The sequence below is a fragment of the Athene cunicularia genome, assembly GCF_003259725.1.
Source record: "Athene cunicularia isolate RWA chromosome 3 unlocalized genomic scaffold, athCun1 chr3_part1, whole genome shotgun sequence".
Classification (NCBI taxonomy): Eukaryota; Metazoa; Chordata; class Aves; order Strigiformes; family Strigidae; genus Athene; species Athene cunicularia.
Genome location: NW_020799097.1, coordinates 66,060,790 through 66,087,574, shown reverse-complemented (window position 1 = coordinate 66,087,574; position 26,785 = coordinate 66,060,790). Strand labels below are relative to the sequence as shown.

The 26,785-nt window shown below is 40.2% G+C and overlaps 1 protein-coding gene across 1 annotated transcript in view; it reads right to left on the bottom strand.

The window, feature by feature from the left end:
* Window positions 1-3,259: 3,259 nt before the first annotated feature.
* AIG1 (androgen induced 1) overlaps window positions 3,260-26,785 on the bottom strand; it is a 126,089-nt gene continuing 102,563 nt past the window's right edge. Inside the window, exons 4-6 of the mRNA XM_026845880.1 lie at window positions 16,463-16,578; window positions 6,645-6,808; window positions 3,260-3,492 (exon numbers count right to left, since the gene is read on the bottom strand). Coding sequence (XP_026701681.1) covers window positions 3,455-3,492; window positions 6,645-6,808; window positions 16,463-16,578 — 318 coding nt within the window. The 3' untranslated portion in view covers window positions 3,260-3,454. The remainder of the gene's footprint in view (window positions 3,493-6,644; window positions 6,809-16,462; window positions 16,579-26,785) is intronic.

Genomic DNA, 26,785 nt, shown 5'->3' with positions numbered 1-26,785 from the left:
CTACACATCTCCTACTGCTTGCTCCTTTACTCCCAGGGCAGGAACACCAAACCCACCTCAGTGATGCTAACCTCGGGTTGATGGTATTTTCAGGACTGTACTTTTAACTCAAGTTTTAGATTATAAATCCTTTCAGTGTTCAGTCTAACAGTATCTGAGTCTTCAAAGGCTACCAAAGTGTCTATCAGAGCCCTGAAGACTGCCCAATCTTTATAGAAAATAAAAGGCAAAGAAGAAACTGTTGTTTGGATTTGAAATAGTCTTTGAATAGCAAATTCAACGGGAAAAATGAACTAAGAGGTGTATGCCTTATACAGTCATTACAAACTGCCACGTGGGAGCCTGCAGAATGGTTAGCCATTTTTCAGTCTGCTCACTGGAGCACTGGTGGTAATTTAGCTATTATTAATCATATGGGCAGAGAAAAAAAAGAATCAACTTAAAATTAGAGATACTATTTGTTGCTTTCTTTTAAAATAAGGCAATGGTTGCTACAGAGACAGAAAATTATGCTTTTATCATACATAAGCTAAATCACAGACTAAAATAATTTGATTTTAAAATTGTGGCAAAAGTTTGCAAATTATGGCAACCTCTTTGTAACAGAGTGATAGGGAAACTGTGCATATATGTTTTGGGGTAACTAAATGCAAGCAGAAAGTGAGGATGTGTTTTCTAAAGCCAGACTGGAGATACAGTCATACTGAAATTCACAGCAAATCTGTGGCTAGACTTTCTAACCAGCCTTTAAAAAAAAATAAATCCCCACTTTTTTGTGTTCTATACTAAGTCAAAAGAGTAATATTAAAATTGCAGAGTTGGGCATTCAAGAGTGAGGTAATAGAATTAAGGCTGTCTGTTCAACCTTAATTTGGCCCCTTGTGAGTATGAATTATGATACTGACTTTAATTACATGATCACACAATATTTTTTTCTATGCCTCATTCATAACACATGATGGATGGTGCTCAGTGAATGATGAAACTGTATTTTGTTTTTCCTTGTGGTTCAAGGTGTGGCAGCCTGCCTTATGTACTGCACGCTATATTCTTCTCTGACAACAAAACTAATGATTCCTTCAGAGTTTTCTATGTGGTTTATCATTACAGCTATGACATACTCAACAAACATTATTAATTTAATTTTATTATGGAAAAGATAGAGGTTTTTTCACTTAGTTTATCCATCTAGAACCTATTCTTACTGCTCAGGTTTTCATCAGAGCTTTGCTTCCTTCATATTCGGTCTAGGCAGCTTTATTTGCATCAGCTTTGGAGAAGTATTGACAACACATGGGAACCAAAGTTGGGGTCCCCATTCTGGTGTGTGCCTTGGAAAGTCAGGCCTGAGAAGGTCAACAGATCAGGGACAGTAGGGAAAATCCTGTTGAGCCACAAGATGGATCATTCCTGATGTTGATAAACACTGGAGAATTACCTGTGCACTACAGGGAAGTGCAGGCATAATTTTTCTACAACTTGGACAAAGACAAATAGATTTTCCCCATAAATTCAGAAGTGTTACTAACAAATGCTATCCTTCTTCCAAAGACCCAGTTTCACAGCAAGAGAAAAGTAGAGAAAAGTTTTCCAGATGATTTTTTTTTTTTTTCACAGCCTTGCACTTGGAAATAGATGACTCGTTCTGACAAAAAGTTTTCCACCAAAAAAAAATAGTTCCCCCAAGAGAAATACCTTTCAGGGACAATTTCAGCCAAGATGGTTGAAATTTGGCAAGCTTACAAGTCACTTTTACTTTAGTCATCATACATCCATCATCTTTCTTAAGAATGATAGATTGTGTAATTCTAAAGGGAATGAACACAGTCTAGAAGAGCGTTCTCTGGGTACACAGGCCTCTAAGTTATTTATATCATGGTTCATACATCATAGGCTGGATTTAATGCTCTAAAATGTTTTTGACTTTAAATACGATAATTCAAAGCTCATAGGGGGTGGAGAACTTTTTGAGATCTGAGAAGACAACTTGAGTTCAAACCTTCTTGGAATACTATAAATTTCCTCAAACCAATTAAAACTCACCACATTTTTTTGTCATGTACGTATTGCCTTTGGGTAACATTGTCAAACCAAGGGGCTTAGCTGAGATCTAAGCTTGGTAGTCTATTTTTTTGAGGTGCTGAATATTCACAGATTCACAGATATGGGGAATGACAATTTTAAGTGTCTCTATGCTGTACCTCTGAAAGGGCATCTTCTTTCACTTGGACGCCTACCTATGGAATCAGCTATGCAATTTTGATCTCTTATGTTTCTGCTCTCTTTATATTCTTGATACATTTCCAGTATCACCTAAAATGGCATGGTATTAGAAGAAGAAAGAAGAAAAATTATCTTGAGCAGGTGCAAAACTTGCTGAGAAAGAGGAATCTTTCCATCAACAGCCAGTTTTTGAGGTCTCAGCCATTCAGTAGTGCAATAAATACAGCAGAGACATTCAGAGTGTGCTCTAGCAGAATGTGTACAGCTGTGTGGCATTCTGGCATTTCTTATTTTTATTTAACAGATTCTTTCCATCAGAATGAATTCTTGAATTCAGTGAAGGAAACAATCCCTGTGAAATAAAAAAATTGCAAAAATGTCCTAGACTTTACAGCAGAGCATGAGTTATGCAAGTCCTTCAAATGACAAGTCAACAGGGTTTGTGCTATGGGCTTCCCACCCTAAGCCACAGTTGATAATCTGTCACAATGTGACGTCTGTCACCGCTGCTGCTGCTGTTGGAATATCATTCAAATGCCATCAATCCATCTAGAATTTCAAGACTCAGCATGAAGAAACAGAAACGTAGGGATAATATGATCTTTATTTAGGCCTTTTTAAGAAAAGTTGCATCATATTCAGATAGTCTAACACTGCAAGTAAGATTTTACTGGACTGATAAAATTATTAACATCAGCAATTTAAGGCAGCTGTTACATAGTGTTACATTAATATTTCAGCCAGATTGTATTCTTCTTTGGATACATTCATGCAATTAACTTCTACTGTATTTTTACACTGTACTTTGAAATATATAGGATTGTTTTGTTTCCCCATATTAGACCTATCTGGTTAAGTTTTTCTCAAACAATACAGAGAATGGGCTCATTGTTCTTGACGGAAGTGAAAAGATTTAATGACTTAATGATTTAATGACTTATTTGATGCAAGAAATGCATGTTGAGAATGCCGTGGAGATAAATATACATCTTATATGTGTATGTCACATGCAAGAATGGAGAAATAGGAACGGAGGTTGAAACATTATTATTATTATTATTCTTAGCTAAAATCATTTTCCCTCCATATAAACCCCCAAAATATCCTTGCACTGAGCAGAGGGCCCATTAAACTTCCTCCTTTCCAAAAGATTCCTCTCCATGCCAACCCCTGTTGGGGATGAGAAATCTTCCATGGAATCATAAATAATCCTCCATGTTGCCTCTGTTGTTCAGTCCAATTTTGGCTTTTCTTTTCCTTCTTCAATACCTGAAAACATATGGAGAAAAGCTTTTAAAAATCTCTCAATTAATAAAAATGAAGAGTTTACTTAGAGAGGTTCTTCTAATGCATTAATCTTTCTTTTCCCTTTATTGCTGTTGTTTCTCCCCTACTTGCTCACATGCTCTTGCATGTGTTACCTCACCTGCTGTGAACGAAAAGAACATCTGCACACCTGATGGCAGTGGTTGTCCAGTAATGAACTGCACAATCCTCCCTCCCTCCGCACCATTTTCAAATCAGCCTAACCCCCTGCCGCACGCTCAGCCTTTGACGGCTGCAGGGGTCTGAGAACAGTTATTTCCCTCACCTCCTCTGCTTACCTACAAGCAAATTAAAGTAGATGTTATTATAGCTGAAGCTAAGCAGCTGACTTTATTTGAAAGCAAGTTTTAAAAATTCTGTTTCAGAATTCAATAACTTTAACCCCCCTTCTATTTGAACATTGGGTTTTTAAACATTTGCAAGTACGTCTCCCTTTTTTGAGAGTACAAGGATGAAGAATCAATTACTGTTAATAGGGTGCCTTTCTCTTCTTGTAATGGCCATGTCTTTCAGTAGTATCAGGAGGGCTGAGCTGAGCGTAGGGCTCCTCAAAGAAATTATCCTTGCTGCAGGACTTGTCTCTTTTCTATGCTGAGCAAAGTCTGGGCCGGGCAGCAGATTGTGTTTTTTCTGGCAATGAAAACATTCAGCTATTTCATATGCCTGTTCCTGGACAATGAATTACTATTGGTATCTGACAAAAGTATTGTTCTTCTGACTAAGCCCTCTCTGCCAGACATCTCAAATACAAATATTTCTTTTGGAGGTTTTCAGGCCTCCTGCATGCTGGAAAAGAAAGACTTCTGAGGACTGAAGGCAAAAGAGAAGCAATATTTGAGAATGCTGAGAGGAAAATTCAGTCACAAGTAAGATCACCTGCTAATGCAATATATGCGTAGATGGTAGGTACGCCGAAAGTCACTTTCAGAACACAGTTAATTAATTCCAGTATGGGAAACAATAAGACCCATCTGCAGTTAGAAAGCACAACTGCAGAGCTGCCTTGCTGAAAGAAGCAACATGGAAACAAACGGGTCTGTGCACTGCCAGCAGCTCAAGTACAATGGCCCTGGGTGTTGCTGGCAAACCGATGTAATGGAAGAGCCACAGTTGAAGGTTTAACAACCAAAACAAGAGGCCAGGTCCAAAAGATTACAGTGGGTTTACAAGGCTGCTCCAGAGCCAATCCTGTGTCTTCTGCTTTCTGCTAGAAGGAACTTTTCCAGTAGTTTTAAATGAGCTGTTTTATTTGCCTTTTTAAAAGAGTGTCTTTCCCTTCTTCCGAAGCACTCTACTGTGGATGCATCAAATAGTTTGGCAGGAATGCAGATCTACCCTCAAAACTGTGGACAGACACTGGCTTGTACAAAGGGCAAATTTTTCCTTGCCTACCATGTTTGTGGTTTAACTTGGAAAAACTAACTGCAAATCATTTTGTCAGTAGTGAGGTTTTATTAATTCATCTCCAGAGGAAAAGGAAAAAACTCCAAACCCAAAACAACCCCCTCTCACCCCAGAAATCTTCTGGTGGCAGACTGCTTTGATTTGCAAGCTTACTGATCAAAAGACTCTTTTAAATATACAGTTTTCAAATAATATTTTCCTGGGTCCCACATGGTGACAGACTGGCATTATTTTACACCTCTGCTGTTTGTGGTGTGCCTGCCATATGCTTCAGGTTAGGTTTATACAAAGTGTTTCAAGCACAGCAAACCAGCAGATGATTCACAGCATTTTCTGGTTTGCAAGTGCTTGAGCCACAAAGGACTTTGGATCAATATTCTTTAACCATATCAAGGAAATGATGGAAGGGATAATAAGGCCATGGTGAACCTTGGAAGAGGCTGGAAGAATGACCAGATTGACATTTACTCCTCTAAGGTGAAGGGTCACAAGAACCAGGGGTTTTGTTATGTCTACTGTGGAATACTGTGGGAGATTTTCCACCATTTACTTATTCATGGACTTTGTGAGAACCTGTGATTCTTTACCACATTATTATTTTTCATACAGGACTTAGGTCAAATGACATTATTCCTTGTGGCTGACGTTTTTAGAAACTTCTTTCCTGAATTAAATAAGTTAAATAGATGTGAATGTGACATCAAACTGAGGACTGAAAACTAGACTTGAACACTGTGACTGTGATTGCTGGTTCTAGAGCAAAACCAAAAAGACACTTTATACCTGGGTGCTAATATGAGCAAATGACAAATAAAACTGCTTTGAGCTTCTGGCATTAGGTTATACCTAGTATCGGAGGACTAAGGAGATTTGTGTGTGTAATAAACTACCATGTGAATTTATGGTGTATTAAACAGCACACACTAATTCTCCCACAAGGGCATACAGGCTATTCATATGGTCCAAACGTGTTATGGACCCAACAATGTAATGACAGAATTCCCATGGAGCATGGATTTCACTCCAGTTGTGATTTTCCACTGCAGCGATTATGAATGCTGTTTGCTTATTTAAGGCAATTTGATAAATGAAAAACATATTTCATAATTAAAGGAGCCTACTTTTAATCTTGTCTTTGTCTTATTTTCCCTTTTTCTCTACTCAGCAATGGGTGGCCTAGGCAGGGTAGATGATGTAGAGTCTGCACAGTTATGTTTACCCTGCACTAAGGTGATATTTCATTCCTATTACTTTACTGACATGAATATATTCATTTTCCTTAAGTAAATTTATAAGCAGAAGACACCTTATACCTGAAAATACTAGAAGAATATATTTCTAAGTCTAAGCTTACTGTTAACAGCATTCCCACAGAATGATACTTTATTCTAGCTGCATCTAGGTTCATCTGCTAATAAGCCGGTTGTAAACCTTTCAGTTAATTGCCAACAGCTCTTGAATTAGTATTGAAAGTTATAACACCACCACCGTGCCCCCCCCCCATATTCATAGATCATCATTCTCTCCAGCAGCCATTCCGTTCATCCAGCTGCTTTTAAGAGCAGGCAAGCAAGACATCTCGGTGGAACTTCTGTCATTCTCCATTGTTTTAGCAGCTTAAAACCTTCTCAACTTTCAGGGGAGCATGCTCAAGTCCCAACAGTGTATTTCATTCTTAAAACAATACTCACATTTTTGGGTATCCCATATGTAGTTGTTCAGGACCTCTCCCACCAAGTAGAATACGTTAATTATTACAGTAACAGCTGCAAAAAAGATTATTTTGACACCTGGGCTGAGGTGCTCAAGAAGCGGGTACACCCACACTCCTGTAACGTGGTGAATCCAGCACACCCTGAAACAAAACAGAAATAACAAGTACTGTTATTTCACAGCCCTGTTTTTCAAAAGTACCTTGGGCTATAGGCTTAGCTACTGTAACCTGAAAAACAATTATTTGAAAGGACTGCAAGTTGGAACTGAACTGGAGCACCTGGATGACATCCACTCAGAACAGACATCACAAATGATGAAAGTAGGACTGATTTCCCACATTCTTACTGCTTTGTCTTAAATTTAGTATGAGCAGTTGGCCAATTGTCATGTTCTGATGTAGGCAGGTATTTACTTGCTGCATTTATATTTATGAGAAATACACACCCCTGTTTCTTGCAGCACCCTCTGTTTCAAGCAATTTCTTTATCCAAAGAGCATTTGGGGTTCTCAATCTCTCCTCCACAGCCCAACTCCCTGCTTTCTGCAGCATCTTTCTTTCATTTTGTACATGTTTGTGTGTTTTTGCTGCTTCTTGCTATACCTGGCAAATGTGACAGTTTTTGGGTTTGCCAGAAACACATGGCTCAGCTTCTCTTTGAGAGAATAATTTCTTCAACACCTGCATTTTAGGTTGCTCCTCCTTTTCTTTCAGTTACCTAGTATTATTTGGGATGTAATAATTTTTCTCTAGATAGGATAAACACTTTAAAAATAAAGAAACCACCTCATCAGTGAAATTCTGCCCAGCTCCACACTCAATATACAATCAAGGAAAAGAAATGATGATGGTTTGCTGGTGACAGAGAATTTTAGCATTCAGCTACAGTGGAGATTGTTGGTACACCAACCCAAGAGACAGCTTTACTACAGTGCATCCTGACAAAGCACTCCAGGTACGTGGTTTTGCTGTGTGTGACAGCAGTGGACACGTGTACCCTCTGAAGGGATAGTTTTTGCATTGAGATCTGATGTGATGAGTGGTGAAGTCAGAGCGAGCAGAGTGAGTCCACACATTCCAGTAGGTGGAAGCTAAGAAAGGCAAATGCTGCCAAACAACTGAGCAAACATCACAGAGGGTAACCAGGAAAAGTGCTCAGAGTAGATAAGCTGGGGCCCGTGAGGTGCTAGGCTCTCTTCAAGAATGTACATCTCTTCCTTTCTGACCCAGCAACTTGACAGAGAAGCTCCTGGTGAAGCACAGCTACAGAAGACTCAGCTGCTGCACGGACTATTACTGTTGGGGTTTTCCATGTCCGTATGATTTGGTTCACTTGCTGATACTTCTGTTTAAGGAAGGCTTTTGATTACTAGATCAATAGTCATAGGCTCCTGAAGGGCAGAGACACAGAAATCCACCCAAAACTGTTACCATAAAATGCCTGTCACACAGAGAGTACAGAATCCCTGTTTAACGATTCTCCATCACCCTGGAAATGTACATGGTTGTCATAGCTTCCCTCCTCCTTAGAAAAGCTTTTATTACAGCCAAACCCTTAACAGTTGGACACTTCATTTAGGAATTTACATGTGTCAGTAAATTAATCTGCATGATCTAAATGCAGATTAAAAATGCTTTCTCCAAATGAGTTCACATATGGAAAATGATCTCTGTACTTTACAGTTATTTTCCATAACATTCTTCCGTGACAGAATTAACCTGACAAGATAAAGGTATCTGAAAAAATAAATGGTTCCTGTGTAACCCATGGTAACAGGGGATACCATGTTCCTCTTGATCAAAGAAAAAGACAGGACAGTTGGGTAGAAGGTAACGGGATGTCCTCTACTCCCAGGCTGGCTTAGCATGGAGTGTCTAGTATTGCCTAATGTTTTTCAGTTTTTTGCTTTCATGATGATTCCATGAAAAACAAGCTCCAAGGAAAGAGCTTGAAAAAAGCCAGTGCTTCTTTTTCACTTATTTTCTCTGTGTGATGAAACTGTCCAGCACTATAAAGCACCTTCATAGAGGGACTTTTCAAGGGATCTTCTAAACTGCACCTGAGTAGGCAACTTCATGACCCAAGTGGCATTTACTAGAATGCCTTTATGCTCATCAGCGACTCCAACCAATAAGTCACTGATGAGGTCCCGAATGTCAGAGATCTCTGGTTAGTTCAGAGTCCTTGAGTACAGCTCATGAACTCTGTTCTCTGCTGCCCAGCATAGGAGCCCATTCCATTCATTGCTTGGTGACACTGCTCATGTGTTCAGCATAGCTGTTGTATGCCTGCCCCTGGTGCAGCCACGCTGCAGGAACTCATGCTTTGAGCACAAGAGGTACCAAGCGCCGCTTGGGAGACAATGGTCACAAACCCACCTGATCTTCCTTAAATGAGCTGTACCATGCTGCTCACTACATTGGGATGGAGTAGTATTAGCCTTCTCTCCACTGAGCAGTGACATGCTGACTATTCCTGCATTGTCTATACCACAAACAGGAGCAGCAAAGGGCCGACTGCTGCCATGGAAACCTCACCTGATGGCCTTTCTTAATGGATTCATTCCTGCTTGAATACAAGCTATCTCGATGCCGAACAATAAAGGGCTGATCAACCGTAGGCATAAAGCTTCCACACAAGATTGCTGATTACTGATGTTAATGAATGCCTTACACGTTGCAATTCTAGTCGTCATTATTCCTGTCCAACCTCATTATTAGATAAGCACAGGGGAGCATGCATTAAAGGTTTACTTAGGAGTGCAAATCTAGATCCAATTTAAGAGCCTGTTACTGAGCAGGTATAAAAAAATGGGTCGTTTAGATAAAAATAAACTGAGGAGAAAAAGTTTAAACTAAAACTGGACCGGCTACTTTTGAAAAGATAAAATTAACTTGAACCTCCCTGTCTTTTGCTTCCATGTGGCAGCCCATGTAGACATCACCGAGTGTTTTCAAAAATGAATGTGTTACAGGTCATCAAGCTAATTTAGCCATTTGTTAGAAAAGAAGGAATGGAAATATTCACACATTGTATTCAAATTAAAATGTCTGTTAAAAAAAGTGGTGATTTTCAGAAATTTTCAACCAGCTGGTGTAGAAAATCAGAAAAAGTGATCTGAAGGCACACAATATTGCTTCTTTTTAAAAAATCTGTCAAAATTTTGACTTTGTAGCTGTTTTTCACTTCTAGTATACAGGAGATGTTGTATATCTCTCCTATCAAAGTCATCAGAAGGCAATGAAAACTATGCAGAGAAGATACATGTACATTTATTCTTTGGCTCTAGATCTTCTGTTAATGAGAAAAAGTAACGACAAAAAATTGTTGGAACTTTGTGGTTTGTTTACACGCGCTCTGCCTGTTGCTTTGAGTACTGCAGCTGTTACAACAGCACCTGTAAAACTTAGTCCTGGTGGAAGCAAGCTCAACATATGGATATAATGGTAGATAAGCATGACACCTGAAAGATTTTGCAATGGAAGACACGTTTCAGAAAACGGATGCTCCTTCATGATGGCTGCTTTCAGTTACAGGAGTTTGCATCACAGCTTGGTGGCACATAGTGGTCTGAGCTCTGAGAGTCTCCACCCATTTCCTGCCCGAGTTGAGTCCTTCAGCAAAATCTGCAGCTGAATAACACTCAGTACTATGTGTTCTGGGAACAGGAACTACTAGATGAGGGGCTGTCTAAGTTTTCAAGAGCAATGAATGAGAGGACACAGAATATTATAATTATGCATGTCAAAAAATGGCTAAAGACCTCCCAGTGCTCTTTCTCATAATATAAGCAGCACTTCAACAGATCTCAGAGACAAGAAATTAAAATCTGATAATGGAAATATCTTTCTGCATGATGCCTAATTAACCTCTGGAATGCTCTACCCTATCTTTCAGTGATACATCACTGAAATCAAGATATTCAAAAAAGTTTTGAAGTATACAAGCGTGGAAGTCTAGTTAGTCCACTCCTCTTCTCTGGGCTGTAACATGCAACTCTCAACAAGCTTCTTAAGTCAGAAGACTGTACGAGCAATAAGAATGTTATGCTTAAATTCAAAGAGTACAAAGCATATAAATCATCAAGACTGAAGGATCCAAGCATCTACTTCTTGACATAGGTTTTGGAAGAAAATTTCCCTTACAGGCTGGTTATTCCAAAATTGCCTGCTAATCTTCTTCTGAAGCATCTGACTTTTGCTACAGCTAGAGCCCCTTACATGACTACTCTGATCTACTATGGCAGTTCTTGTGTTGTTACGTCTTGCAGTAGAAAATCCTTTCCCACATCTCTTGTGCCATTCAGGATTCCAGTGACTGGCAGAAAGGAAGGCTGAATCTTTGGTCCTGAACAAATCCTAGGCCAGTTCCTCTTGTGGCTACTCTTTACCAAACAACAGAACACGGGCATTTTCTACACTTGTATTTCATGATCTTTTCTAGCATCACTCTCTTCCTTTTCCACAAAAAGTGAGAACATTATCCAGAACTATTAAATTGTGGAATGTCTCCCAAAGGAGGTGATGGGGCATACAGTAGCTGAGTCATTCAAAACTTTAAGGAACAAATCATTTGTGGTTATAGAGTAGGAACCACCCCTGTGCTTTCAAAGGCAGGAACTCAATGACCCACACTAAATCTGTTCTACTTTTGGATTCTAATACTGACTGATGTGAGGCACATTTTCATAAATCCTGATGATTTTTTTCCTCCCCTCTGCTCCCTGAAAACATAGACCAGCTTGTTCTGCATCTAATCAGAACAGTTAAGATCTCAGCCACATTCAGATGCTGGGCTGCTTATAATACCAGCCAGTCAGGCCTAAGTCACCTAAACCAGGAATGCACATTGTTTAGAAATTTTAAAGCCTAAAAAGTAAGTTTAATAAACTGTCATCAGTTAGGAAATAACAGCAATCATCCAGTCTTGTTCCAGTTTCTTACACTGGATTCTTCTCCATTGATCTGAGTGGTGCAGAACAATACGTGGATCATAGGACTGTGCTACTGATATGGAGTGGCTTATGCAGTCAGAACAAGACAAGTTCTGGAAAACTGCAGCTGTAAATAATGTCACATGCAAAAGATACTCAGCATGACATGGTGCTGGCACCCTTTGGGATGAAAAAAGCTTAGCAGAAATTTGTGTTTATGTACAGGTAGCTAGAATGACAGAAACTGCACATTTGCTGCAAGGTGTTGTCTTCTCTGGAAGTCATCTATTTCAATAAATAATATTTCATTTTAAATATAGTAATGGTTGCTATGCCTTCTTGAGCTATATTTTAAGGAGCTGCACAAGCAAATGAGAATGTATTATCCATGCATGTCATCTGTGATTGTACTGTTGCTTTGACTGAAACATTGGAGGATGTGGAGGTGGAGGAGAGCCAGAAAGTTAACAGTCCATAATGACTATGTCAGACCTAACAGGCTGAGGATCCATGCAGCCTTCTCTTGCTGAACACACTTCTGCTCTCCCACCCTCCTTCTGGGTCAGGTACAGGGGACGCTAATCTTCTCCTGGCCTATTTCTGCTGCTTCTATTTCTTCCTACTCTTTCCTGTTCTGAGTAGCTCTGGCTCCAACTCTTTTCTCCTCCTCTGCATTGTCTCATCTATCACCCACCTCTCCATCAGCCTTTCACTCTGATTGCAAATCCTGTCTCTCTCTCTCTCTCCCCCTCCCAGATTTTCTCACTTACTTGCATGATTTCAGCTTTCAAGCTGCTGACCTGTGAGCTGCACATTTGCTTACCCATTTCTCTTTTAATCCATGGCTCTAGTTGATCTATTTTACTTGCCTCAAGGACTTTTTCCCCAACCACTGCTTCCTCTGATCTCTACTGAACCTCTGTCCCCAGTGCTCACTTCCAAAAGCATTTGTGACCTCCTCCCTACATACAGACCCTCAGCAAACCCTAGCACAGCCACGCTGTCTCTCCTGCTCCGCTGGCACCAGCAACCAACCAATTGTGGTTTCTCAATCCTGCCCTTTATCGACATGATGTCAATTCCCACCAAGCTTCACACTCTACCTCTCCAGCCCTCCCTTCTCAATGTCAAAGTTTGTCCCAGCAGTCTACACCCTCACCTCTTTGCCAACATCTGCTCTGATCTTCCTCTCCTTCTATAGAGAATTGCTAGTGGAAATCCCAGAGCAAGGCTGACAGCATCGATCTCAAATTAATTCCAACTTCTCAGTGTACATTCCTTTCTTAAATTTGTTCAAGAGGAATTCAACAAATCACTCTATCTAAATGCTCTCCCTTAGCAAATCTACAGAACTCTCCTAAAGTCACTTCAAGAGAAACTTTATTTTCAAATGAAAGTTTAAAGGCACCTGAGCTCTTTAAATAGCTTTATCAAAAAATGAAGGAATGAATCAAGTCCAAGCTTGGCACATGTGGAGGCAGCTCCTAGTGGATCTGAGACAGCAACAAGAAAGCAGGTCAAGTCTTTTGCTCCCAAACACGTAGCCCAGCATGACTAGAGCAGTGGAGTCAGGTTCTTAGGGTCTGTTTTTTGGCATCCTCAAGTGCTCAAAAGCAGAGGGAACAAGAAAACCATTTTAAATAAACATATTTGTCTCAGTTTATTTTAGGGACATATTAGGCTCTGATATTAGTTACCATGAGGTCATTCTTATTACAAGGAGCAACACATTTCTGGCTCTTTTCTGTTCCTTGACAACCAACTCCATACACCCACTGGCAGTACTTTCTGGTAGTACTGGCAAGCTCTTGGGTTTTCTTAGCAGTGTCTAGATTTAACAATTCAACACAAATTGTGACCTTTACAAGCCATGCTAAATAAAGCCAATTGGCCTTTCCCATCTTATCCCATGGCCTTGATCCTGAAAGTCCATGTATGGTCTGCAACAGGCAATGCAAGTCTGTGAATGTTCTGCCTGGGCACAGTTCTTTAAGAGCAAGGAAGAGTTCCCCCTCACAGAGAGCACATGAGCTAAGTGTGACTACTCAAATGCTCTCTGACTGAAGGGAGAGAATAAAAAAAAAAAAAAAAAAAAAAAAAAAAAAAGGAATAATGATCAGGGGATATCAAGTTACTTAGCTATGTTCCTCCAACTTCAGTGATTCTATTCAGAATTGTTTGCCTGTTTTCTCATTTATCAAATATATATAATAAAAGCTTACTATACCATCACCTCTTTCACATATGAAAGATTCAGCCACACATGAAATAAACCAGAAACTCTCCTCTAGTTGAAGTTGAAAAAATGCATTAACAGAATCAAACCTAAACAATATCTTCCTGTATGATCCTTTACAGTACAAAGTGCAAGATGATACACAAATCATGTAGCATGGTTAATAGGTTTCAGCGGAGATGGGGAGAGAGTTCAAAATTCAAGGGCAAAATGTAGACATCTGATTAGCAACTGTCTCCACTTTATACTGAGAGTTGCAGTGAAAATACTCTGCTGAGGGAAAAATGATGCAGTGAGGGCAAATTCTTAAGTGGTGTATTCCTAACTTCTAGGTAAAAAGACATTAAACCAAGAACTAAGCCCCAGCAGGCGATCCATGCACAGCCAAAGGTACAAAGGAAGGAAGTTCCACCAGACTGTATGTAACTAGACCATATGCATGTGTAGTCTCATTTTAATGCACTCTGCTAACCTCCATGGGTCAAACGGTACACCAACAAGGGCAGCAAATCCAAATTAAGTAATTCCAAACCCTCAGAGTGACTAAGGTCTCTACTTCAATGTGGTCAGACTTAGCAGCAGGAAGATAGTGGACCTCAGGTGTGAAAGGCAAGCACACTCTGAGTGAGAGGGATGAAAAAATTCTCACTTTTCATACTTTCTAGTAGATTTTCCCAAACTGTGAAAGTGAGATATATTGTATTGATATCATGGAGCCAAGATTTGGCTTGCAGCCTCAACCAAATCTTGGATAGAGGCTTCAATACCACTAGTAGGCTGAAGACATGTAGAACTTCCAGATGATGGCACAGTGTAGCTTGTGTCTGCCTCCAGTGTCCTCCAAAGACATTCTTTCATAAGAGTAGAATGATCCTTGAGGTCCCTTCCAACCTGGTATTCTATTCTATGGTATTCTGTGAAATGGGCTTTAAGTGCAGAATTTAGCAGGATGACCTTTTAGGCTGAATAATTATGTCAGATCATCTTTAGAGAAATCACAACGTGGAAGAAGGTGAGTCACTTAAGAGTAGCTCTATCCATTTTGGAAATAATGTGCATGCCGGCAAAAGCAATAAAGAGCAAAAGCAAAGAGCACTAGGCTGTAACCAAGTATTCGCTTAGTAGTTAATTTCTTAATGCAGGATCTTCTTCCCCTGGTTTACTTGTCTTACAATTTACTCTTACCTTATACTTGTAGGTGTAGGATGTAGATGCACTGTCGTAGGCAGGATCAAGCCATGTGAGTATCACATTGATACTATAACAGCTTCTTAGAAGATTTTAAGACACTTCTGGTTTTATTTCACTTGCAGAATGGGATCGTGTCAATTTTCTATTCCCATTGAATACTATTGCATGTGTCTAATCAGATGATTTTTGAGAAAACAGCAGTTGCCACAAGAGGTCAGATCACAGGTACAGTACCTCTGCCAACCTGTCTCTAGGCACCCTTCAGAGGAAGGTTGAGAAATATCACAGTTATGCATTATTATATGTAGTTTAAAAAAAATATACTTCCTCCTGAAGGAATCATTATGTGCCTTTTTGCATGAGGCTGTCCTTATCTTACAATTACAAATATTCTTTTTTAAGAAGGATATGTATGTTTATAAAAGCAAAGGGCAGAATGTGACTGTTGTCCTGGGACACAACATCCCACTTCAGCTGGATTACTATAGCATTTTATGATCACTCTGTGAGCGTATACATGTACGAATAATGGCCTCTCTTTCATTGGACCGAAGGGGCAAGTTGCTTAGTTGAAGCAGTATGACAGAAGTGTCTTGAGCCCATGTTTGTCTTTCATTAGTTTCATCTCACCTAACTGTTGGAAAAAGCATTATCCACAATTTTGGAAAATATTCTCTTAGCTGAGGGAAGCATTTTGTGAGGTGAGAAGAAAGAACATGAGAAGTAAACAGGGGGTCATGAAATGTTTGCAGAAAGGATAAAGGATATATGGTATCTCAGGAGCATTGTAAATAAAACAAAGGTTTAGTGAAAAATAAAATACTAGAATGACCAGAGTAAATCAACTATGTCATGTTAAGTCAGGTGCTTGAATAGAAACTGCCCAAAGACTTAATTTAATGTTGTGTAAGAAATCTTATTTCTGTTTTAGTTTAATTTTTCACAAACATTTGCATTTTTAAAAACAAACTTCAGGGTGTTTGGATTACTGGCTTATTCTGTAATCAATTTTACAGAAAGAATTTATGAACTAGTAAAGAAAAAGGACAGTGTTCTATCTTTTCTGTTGCCGCTTCAGTACTGATGCAGGAAATCATTTGCCTATTCTCAATTTTATTTGATAGAACAAAAACCCTAAGCAATAAAACTAAGATCCAAGAAAAACATTTAGCTTGAAAAAAGGTTGAAAAATGTAGCCTTGGAAAGGCCACTGCTTACATGGGATTGTTCAACAAATTCCTGTTGTGTGAGGTTTGGCATATACTTTCTAAAAATATAAGCATCTGGGGAAACCAGACAAAGCCCAGGTCTTGGACCAAACGAGGCATGCAGCGTGAATCTGTTAGTGATTATATCCATAATGAAATATGTGCCCAAATTTAGCAGTACAAAACCCCCAATACAATATGAAAACAAAGCATGTACAGCCCTTACCATAAAATATAGCCAACAGCGAAGGTGCACACTGCAGCCAGTCCACAGCTCCTGCTGGGATACTGATGATGTGTTGTTCTCATCTCGATTAATACAAAGGGCAAAACTGTTGTATGCTGAAAAAACCAAAACAACGGGGGAAGATCAGGTGTTACAAACGATTCTCACTGCATTTCCATGCTAGTTCTACAATAAGAAATTTAATCACAAAAACCTGAAGACAATTTCTTGATGGGAGAAAGACAAGGTAAAATGACTATACTGATCAATAACCCAAACAATATCATTGCTGTAACATCCAATTGTTTGAGAGAGCAGAGGAAAACCAAGTAAGAAGAACATGATTTTCCTTTTGTCTAGGAATCCAAGGAAGATACTCAGTGAGTAAAAAGGGGATGTGGCATGAGGGGACACGGGTCCCAGTACCAGTCAGTTTGGCCTTGCAGTTGCTCTGTGTTCTTTGACACATCACCTTGTTATTTTGACCATTCAAGTTAGGAGGGAACACATCTGATTTCCAGAGACTATGCACAAACAATGCCGAATGAATGAATATAAATGGAGGTATTTAATGCTTCTGAGAATTAGGTTTAAACGTATCTCAATCTGGGAACTTGAAAAACAGGGGACATATTTTCAAATGATAGCCTCAATACCTCTGTTCCTCCATCTGTAAGACAGGAGCAATTATCTTCTTCAGAAAGGTGTTGTGAATCTTAATTTGTTAGTTGTTGTACGAAATGGTTTTAGATTCCCAAATGAAACATATGAAAGCCAAAGCTGTAAAAACCATTTTCAGCCACTTGTCTTTATTTAGCTGTGAAACTCCTTATTTTGTCATTTTTCCATACGTATTTCCTACACTGCCCCTTCTGAGAAGGTCTGTTCATCCAATTAGTGTCAACAGCATGAAAAATTGCATCTAGCCTGCCCCCAGCACTCGATGTCTAGATTTCAGAGAGCTGGCAGGCATGAAAATATACATAAGTGAAGAACAAATGTGCCAGGAAATAAACCTCATCATTTCTGAATACACAGCTCAATAGGACCAGCCTTATCAGCGATTCCAGAAACTTACCCTGCCTTGCCACCATGGGGCCAAGTTATCACTGGTGTACAAACGGAATTATTTTAGTTGATAGCTTGGCTTTGGGGTGTGCTGTGACTGTGAACTCTCCTGCCCAGTTCACAGGGAGGTCTGTAGGTGCAAGCACTGCAAGGGCAGCCTAAGTCCTAAACCAAGTACAATCCTTCCCTAAGCATGTGACCACCAACTGGTAAAGAAAGTTACGGTTTACATTGGCCACGTTCTGCCATCAGATGCATACATGTAATTCTGTGGGGAGCTGGAGGGACAAATTTGTAAGTCTGTAATAATTACTCTGTAAACCCACACCAATTTTCACCAATGTGAAGACAGGACAGACATGGAGTAGAAATATCCTTGTGTGGGTAACAGGTCCAAATGAGAGGAAACAGAGTGAGGTCTGAGCCTTTAACAACTGCGGAGAAGGAAGAATTGTTTGAATGGGAAATGATAAGATAATGGAAATACTCTGGCTCAGAGATGTAACATAATTTGGATCAGATAACTGCTCTGATTTTCAAGGCATTAGTAATTAATGACTAGCATTTGGAGAATATCAGGTAGATAATACAGCAGTTAGGGGAGCTTTCAATTTCTTCATCTTTTAACAACTTGTTCTACCCCCACCCTTTAAACACAGCATCAGGGGAATACAAAGATGTTTTACATGCGACTGCAACAGAGGTGCCCACTACTAGATGAGAGGTCTATAAACTGCACAGGACCTTCTGAGTCTATTAACAGGGACTGACAGCAAAGCAAGCCCTGGAGATTCACCTGTATGTCTTGCATCTGTATGGAAAAGGTCTTCAGACAGAGATCAGTACCTCAGTCTGCATAGCCCCAAAAGCAGGGTAGCTGGAGGCTGTGCAAATGTCTCCTCCCCTGCCTCCATAACCTCTTCAGAGAAAAAACCATAACGCAACAAAGACTATTAACTCCAAACCCCACCCTTGATATTCCTTGTATGATGTATTCTTGTGATCCAGTCACTTAGTCTTAACTCTTCACTGTAAGGATGATAGCTACAGAGCTTGTGAGCTCCATTTCTCAATTGAATCCTCTTTAGATACTGCTTGTTGATGCACTCTTCACTGATGACAACAACTCAACAGCTTGCCAATTAAAAAGTAGTTAAAATAATTTCAGCAATCAAGCCTAACCCTTAATCTAGAGTCCTTTTCTCCTTTCCCACCTTCCAATTCCTGTGATTATATAATAAAATAGGTCATTACTTTCCTAAATTCTCCCTTCTGCACTCTTCTAAAGGTAAGGGGGCAGGGAAAGAGGATAATGAGCTGTATCACTAAAGACTTTGTGTACAAAATCCTGTTAAAAGTACAATGCAATTAAAAGTGTAAAGAGAAAATCAGATGTGTATCTTTAATCTTAGTTTATTATAGCAAATGTCGATGCTACCTGCAAACACTGCTGTTTTACAAATCCAGATTACGAACTTTGGTTTAAAATGTTCTAGTGAAACTGCCACTCTTAAAAGCTTTCTCATAGGCTTTACCGAAACTACAACCAAGATAAAATCTCCCTTTCCTACATTTCAGCCCCTCTAAAAACCTTAATTTAAAAACCATTAAATTTTGTAGGTAGGGATATCTTCTGTCAAACAGTGCTAGTTAAAATTCTGGAGCTACAAATACCAAATCTGAATCAGACTGGTACCTGGATTGCAGCCTAGTGAAGTTGAGCAGGGGTCAAATGTGCTTGGAGTGGGATCCATGAGGACTGGGAAAGCTGTAGGAGGCCACAAATTTCATACCCCCTAATGTTTTTGCCACCAAATTTTGGAATAAACTGGGGTCAATGGCAATCTGAGGTTTAGAGAGAAAATATTGATGCTTCCTTGACCTGTTTGTTAAAGATCACACCACTCTGATCAAAGATGCCTGACTGGTATCTCTTGGACTGATCCCTTTTAGTTACTGGCAGGCTGGAGGACAGCACATTATTTCTCACCTTGTTTGTCAAAGTATCTCCAGGGGCTTACCTGAGAAAAGACTAGGAACGAGGAAGTTCAAGTAACAAGGAGGTTTAAACGGAGAGGATTATTAACTGCTGTAACAGCTTTCCAGTAGTTATTATTTTGCTCCATTTAAAGTCTTTAACAAATGAGCATATTTATAATTAGCGTATAATGACTAGTATAGTATTGTAACAGTAGTAAAATATGCTAGTGCTAGTAATCAGTGCTATATTAATAAAGCACTTTTATTATGGACTATTTACAAGCAAAGCAGCATTTTTACCTGGGTATCTTATTCTGCTCCCACTGAGACCAACTGCTCCTGTGAGACAGTTTTGCCTGTGCTGGGGTAGCCCCCAGCCCCACTGGGGCAGCAGTGAGAGGACTAATGAACCCTATCGTTAGGAGGAGCTCTTAGCTTTGGCTCAGTAACTGTATCTACTTGCAAGAAAATGTACCTTGTCAGATTACCCCTCCCCACGACTGCAGTGCTACCTGATAAGGTGTTCTTCCAGCCACAAACTCCTTTTTCTCTGGAGTGCCAAGGCAGTGACCCTCAGACCCGTTTCTAACCCCGCTCTGAAGGATCCATCTGCCAAGACCACCTTGTGAGTTGAAGTGCGGCCATAAGCCCCCGTTACCTGGCCAGAGCACTGCCCTGATCAGACCCCTCCGGCCACATCACTGTCCCTGCAGCGGAGAAGGGAGCTTTGACAGATTATTTATGCTTGCTAGGTCTGCTAGAAAGTGCTGGTCTCTGGAGAGCAGCAACCTGCAACTTCTCCCTGTTCTGTGTGCACCACACAGCACTGCCTCCTGAGGTCACATCACCTACAAGTGGGGAAGAAATTTGGCCTGCCTAATCTCCAACTGCTGGTAGCAGTGTGTGAAAGCATTCTGATGCACAGAGCTCAGGTGGAATTTGCAGGAAGGTTATCATGTGGAGAACTTGATCCAGAAAACACTCAGGAGACTGACTCCAAAGGAGCAACCTCTGAGTGAAGCTGAATTAGCACACACTGAAAAAAAAGCCACCTCGAGAGCTGCAGGTGAATTGATTCTGAGAATCGCTACCACTGCTTCCTGAGAGAAACTCTGCTCATTTATGACTCTTTGAAAGGTAATTTTAAAATACACATGATCTCCCACAGGGTATGTATGTGCCTAATGACCTTTGAGACTGGAAAATCACATTACAAACAGGCATCTGTAGTGTTGGCTTGACAAGTTGAGCTTTGATGGGAGGACTGTGCTTCCCCATTTTAGATGTGCACTGCAACAGGTAGTTGGAAAAAAAAGATTTTATGCAAATCAGGCACATTAAGAATGAGGCTTGTAGTAGTCTTTAGTTAAATTAAGTGCTTATTCTTGAAAGCTTGATGACATATTTTATCTTCTAACCAGTAAGTGCTGCTTTTTTTAACATTGTTTTCATCAAAACCTTGCTTTTCTCTTCCTTTAACTGTGTTTTAAAAGGAATGTTAAAGCTTTTCAAAAGGTGCTAAATCGACAGCCTTGGGTATCAGTATCTTCTGTCCTTAGCACAAACATGGTAGTGTTATCTTCTCAAGTCACCCAGTCCTGATCTGCAGAGACTGTCCAGAACTACCTTTACGACAAGGAGTTCAGTCTAAAAAAGCATCTTTCTCAGATGCCCAGACAGTACACAGAAATTCTGCAGGGATGGTAAAACTATTTGAGGATCACATATTGATTACAATTCACTTCAACCAACAGAAGACTCCGACTTGTTAGTCAATTTGATCAGACTAAAACCAACAGGGTATAAGACATTTTAGTTCAATGGAAATATCAGTGGATGTCTATTGAGAGGGCTTCAGCGTGACATTCAGCCCATGCTCTTAAGTCAGCAAAAGCCCAGTGACAAGGAAGGAGGTCTTTCAGCTCTGATGTCAGGAACATTTTAACTGATTGACTGGGAGCCTCCTGGAAGTGCTGGTGCTCCCTGGAACAAGGAGGCTGCAGATGAGTCTTCATCCACAGAATCTGCACAGCCTGGTACCTGGAGGACTGTGTCCACCACCCAAAGCTGTATCTGCCTCTGCCCTGGCAGGGGCAGTTGCTCCAACATCTGCTGGGGAACTGCCCTGCAGCACACTGCCACCGTGCCCAAGACTTATGCTGGTATGAATTTGATGAAGGCTCTTTTCTTTGCATCCTGCTGCACAAACTGCTGCGCAAACTGCTGTGTCTGCTGGCTGCCTCTGCTTTCTGTCGTACTAAATTCCTCTATAAAATCTAGTTTCCATCAGAAGGATGTTACCTTTTACTTTTTTTTTTTTTTTTTTCTGAACTCACAACCAGATTACATGTTGTTAAACAGCTGCTGCATGTCAGAATGACAGAAGCAATCTGCATCTCTTTCTTACCTCTCAGGGGTTTGTGCAGCACCTCAAGATTAAAGGTTTTTCAGAAACACTGGTAAAATGATCTATGCCTATTCCTCTTAATTTAAAATCACTACTGGTGTATTCACCTTAGAAACCAATACTAATAGGCCTAAAAATCCCCACAGTTGTAGTCAGCACCATTTGTAGAGTAATAGCAGTAATAAAGCTACATTATCTGCATGCTCCTAGCAGAGTAATGTGGAGGACCAGATCAGAACTAGAAAAACAAGGGGCATGATTATGATTTACTTGTTGAGAAACTTCTGAGAAAGGAACAGCTGGCAAGAAAGTATTTATATGTCATCTGAAGGATGATACCTTCCACCAAGGCAGCCTAATCCATAAAGAGAGCAGCAGGATATCAGAGCTGGGTGCATAATAAATTGGAATCCTTGAGTGAGTCTGAGCCCTTCTGAGACTGAAAGCACTGGTAGCACTTTTCCTCTTACAAATGAGAAATTATGACTATTAACTGAGACACACTGATGCACAGGATGCACTCTAAGGCAGCCACAGACGGCTCGTTAATTGTTATTGTAGGTTGGAGGGAGGAAGAAGTACTGCATGATTTAAACAAAGACCAGTACCCTATAATGCCACAAAACACACAAGAGAGAACCATTTCTTCAATATAAAAGTGTAGAATTCCTTGAAAAGAAAATTAACACTTCCTCTTTAATGTTACCCCCTCTTTTCCTCTTTTCTGTTGATAAATACAGTGGACATTGTGTATCTGACTTCACAGAAATTCTACCACTTTCTCCATGAATACCTAATGTTGACAGGTTTGTTTTTCTTGGAATTTCTGACAAATGCAGTATATACTATATATTGAAATAGCAGTGTCAATCTGATCTCACCCCTATGACTGTACTAGTGTCAGGGAGGTTATATATAGGTGTTTATCTATAGAATTTCCACAGTGCCAATCACTTGAGCACCTCAAAAGCATTACTAAACATACCCTCACAGCAGCCATGACCTGTAGGGGCAGGATAGCCTATCCTCATTTTGAAGGAGAGCAAGATGGAGATGGTATGCCTCTCTCGAGGTCATGCAGGGTAGCTTTGGAGGAATGAAGGAACCACATCGTATTCCTCAGTTCCATTCCTGGGTATCAGCCTAAGATGAGCAAGCACGTATAGAGAAGTAACAAAAACTTGGTATGAAAGCAAATCTACTCATTCAAGTTTATAGCTCTGAGACATCTTGGCCCTTTCAGCATCACTCAGTTGTTACCTTGATCGACCCACTGTCCTGGTTTCCCTCTGCTTTTGGAGACTTCTTCAATTGCCTCTCTCTGAGTTGTCTGTCACTCTCCCATCTCAGCTCCTGCTGCTTCAAGCTGCTTCCTTACAGCTCCCATCCTACCAGTCCAAGCGACCCTTCTGTGCCCTCCTGGCCCTGATTTAGCATCTCCCAGGGTTATGCATCCTTGCTTCCTTCTTGGCCTCTTTCAGTCACCACAGGTCCTTCCTTTGCATCCATCAGTATGTTTGGCAGGGACAGATAATACCTTAACTTGATACATCAAAATATTGGATGTTTGGACTTGAAACAAATGATGACAGAGACAGGACGGAACAGGGCATGATACATCTAGTATAGCAAAATTGTGCAAAACTAGTGCCACGTTGCCAAACAGACTAGCATTGCTACAAGTTTAATTTTCTTTAACTTTGTATAATTCAGTATAACAATTTTCAGTGCATGTCATGTATCCAGATATCATTAAACACATGCAAAGTGCAATGACACATAAGTCACCTCTCTCCTTTTGCTAGGATCCCTTAACTAGGCTTTCTGTTCCTTCCATGCTGTGCCCAAACTCCTCTGTCAGCTCCCAACAGTGTGCGCTGCACTACTGATAGGAGACTTCTAAAATACAAGAGAATAAACAAAGCCCAGGTTCTGTGCACTCAGTCACAGCTGAGCAAACCCTGCGAACCCCAATTTACTTTCAACCTCGTGCTTATTTTTTCCACAAAATCCTTAGAAAAAACATGCCACTAACAATGTGAAACATAAACACACACACACATCCTGTGCAAGGATCACTCATGAGCGACAACGTTATGCAAAGTAATTTTTCTACATATTTTGTTCAGCTTATTAGCCTCTTGCCAGTTAAACTACTTGCACTAGAATTTCTTAAACTACTATTTGCAGAAAGGTTTATCTAGGCAAAGAAATATATTCTTGTCTCTTACAATTATACTTAAAATCAATGTTTGTACATACACACACACTTAAATGTATCACCGAGATTTTATTTTATGAATGAATGTTGACTGTTTATCCAGGTCACGCTAAAAAAGTACTAGTAAAGTCATTGAGCCTCATGTATTTCTAGGACAAAAATGACTAAAGAAAGCTTGCAGATGTATTTTAGCAATGGATTAAAACAATTTTACTCATATGGAAAATAGTATTCTTCTCCTTGTGAAAAGCCAACTCCTTCTGTATCATGAGTCTAACTGCACAGGCCTCAAAAAGAGAAAATAATTTGCATCACTATGTTTTATAAATCTCTTTAACTGACTTGAAAAGTTTATCTGTACATAGAACGTGCCATGTTAAATTCTAATATCTAGCAATCTCTCAGAGCTAGCACTAAGGTTTTCACAGAAGGATATTTTTGACTTCATGATAGCCTAAGTATCCTCTCTCTAACCTGAAGACATTGGACTCTGAATCTGTCACTGGTCCAGGACTGAATATTGTTTGTACTGGGCTTTGGGCCAGTATAATTTGAGGAAAGAAATTCCACATTTGGGAAAATCAAGAAACCATTATTTGGCAGTTTCTTTTTCAAATGGTGTCTCTTTGATGCTGTTCGGAAATTTAAAATCTTGGAAGTGGTTACTGAGGAGGTGGATTTATTGGGTGTTGTGCAGGTGAGGTAGCCAAAGGTCAAACTTTGGTCTATCACATGGTGACTGCAACTATCTGCAACTTGGTTCAAACAATTTATCTCACAGACATTGTTATTATCTTTATTTAAATATTTCTTTATATTATACATGCAAATTCCTTTAATAACTAACTCTAGAGGACATCACCTCCCAAGCTTTTTTGTTGTCACACTGCAGAAAGCAGTAGCAGACTAATGTAAGCATGGTCTCATTACTGCACCCATCGATCTGTCTGTAACCAGCTTTGCCTGATGTGCATTGCCCCGCATCTTCTAAACAGCACGTACTCCACTTCAAGGCAGAGGTGCATGAGGGAAGAGCTTCTCGAGAAATGGTGCATGTGCCCCTGCCAAAAGCGCTACACTAGCATCAGCCCTGCCTTCCTGCCGCCTGTGCAACCGTGCAGGGCTAAGCTGTATGGCAGCAGCTGGGCACCAGCAGCTACTGCTGAGTGACCTGATGACTGGGGATAAACCACTGCAAGGCACCAAAGCAGCTCTCAGTTCTGTACCTGGCTTTGCTGATGGCACCTGCTGCAGAGTAAAAACATTGCTGGTCTTGTACTCAGACCAGCACCTGGCAGAAGCCAGGCCAAGGCAGGGTCTAGATGTACCATGAGATTAGCAAGACCACAGTGATGTGCTTCCAGCGGGTGAGTAAGGCACTAGTATGTGCTAGGGTGCAGGGAAGAGAGTGTATGTGGTGGGGGTGTATGGAAAGCAGGAGGTATGGGCTGGGGTCCTGCACTGTTGAGAGACACACAGGGCAGCAAGTACGTTTGGGAGAGGGGGAAAATAAGTTTGTGCAGGAAGCCAAGGGAAGAAGGATAGAAGTGTAGCCCTGCTTGGGTGTCTCCTAGAGCTGCCTGTCCTCTGCAAAGAAGGCATGTAAGCAAACAAGCCTGGGAACATGCTGAACAGGATTCTTCTGTCATGAAAACGTACTGACATTCCCTACTTGTTTTACCCACTATATGACATACTTTATTTAGAAGAATCATTCCATTTCAAATGCAATTAGTTCTAAATGCTATTGTTCATGTTAAAACAATTGTTATTTTGATTGATAGTAAAAGCTTACCCACCATAGTAAAGGCAGCAATGTCGGACACAAAGACACTACAAAATCTATAAACTGACCCTTTAAAACCTGACTTGAACCATCAGATTTGACTTATGAGACTAGTTACAATAGTGCTTCATGCAAAAAGCATTAGGTTAATGCTGGATCAGGCAAAGTTGCCAAACACACCCTGGCATAATTAATCAAGAATATTTCAAAACCAGATCGCCTCCAAGAGGTTATTGATTTCCTGTCACGACACATTTTCCTCATGAGGTGCTACAAGGCTATGTATCTGAGATGTGCTGGCGTGTATTTTTCAGTGACTAAGCCTTGATCTATCTTCCTGGATTCCTGCCACTGGTGCATTGACATCTGCAACTACTCATGTTTGACAGTCTCATGCATGAGCTATGTGGCTTCCAACTTGGATGGGATTAGTATAGGAGACTTTCTGAATACTTCAAATGTAATTGAAAGCAGATAAATACAAGGGTCTCAAGAGGGTGGCATACTTTTTACAAATGGAATCACATTAAATCACGCGTATACATGCTTAGACTGAGAAAGAGCTCAGTGTTAACCAATATAGTATGCAAGGAAGTGTTTGCCCTTGTTCTTAAACATGTATGAATCCTGACAATGTCACATCTTTCTAAAATCCAAATATGCTGCGTGGCTAAAATGTGGTTTAGACAAGCATGAAAAGGTACTCATATGGGAAGAAGGGTGGGGGAAGAGGAATATATTAGGAGACTGGCAGGTGTTTTGCCTTTCATCCATGTTTGAATTAAGGCATTCATGTCTTCTGTGAACATCCCTGCCAAGTGATGAGAGCTGAAGACAAACTATAAATCATGTAACTCAAGA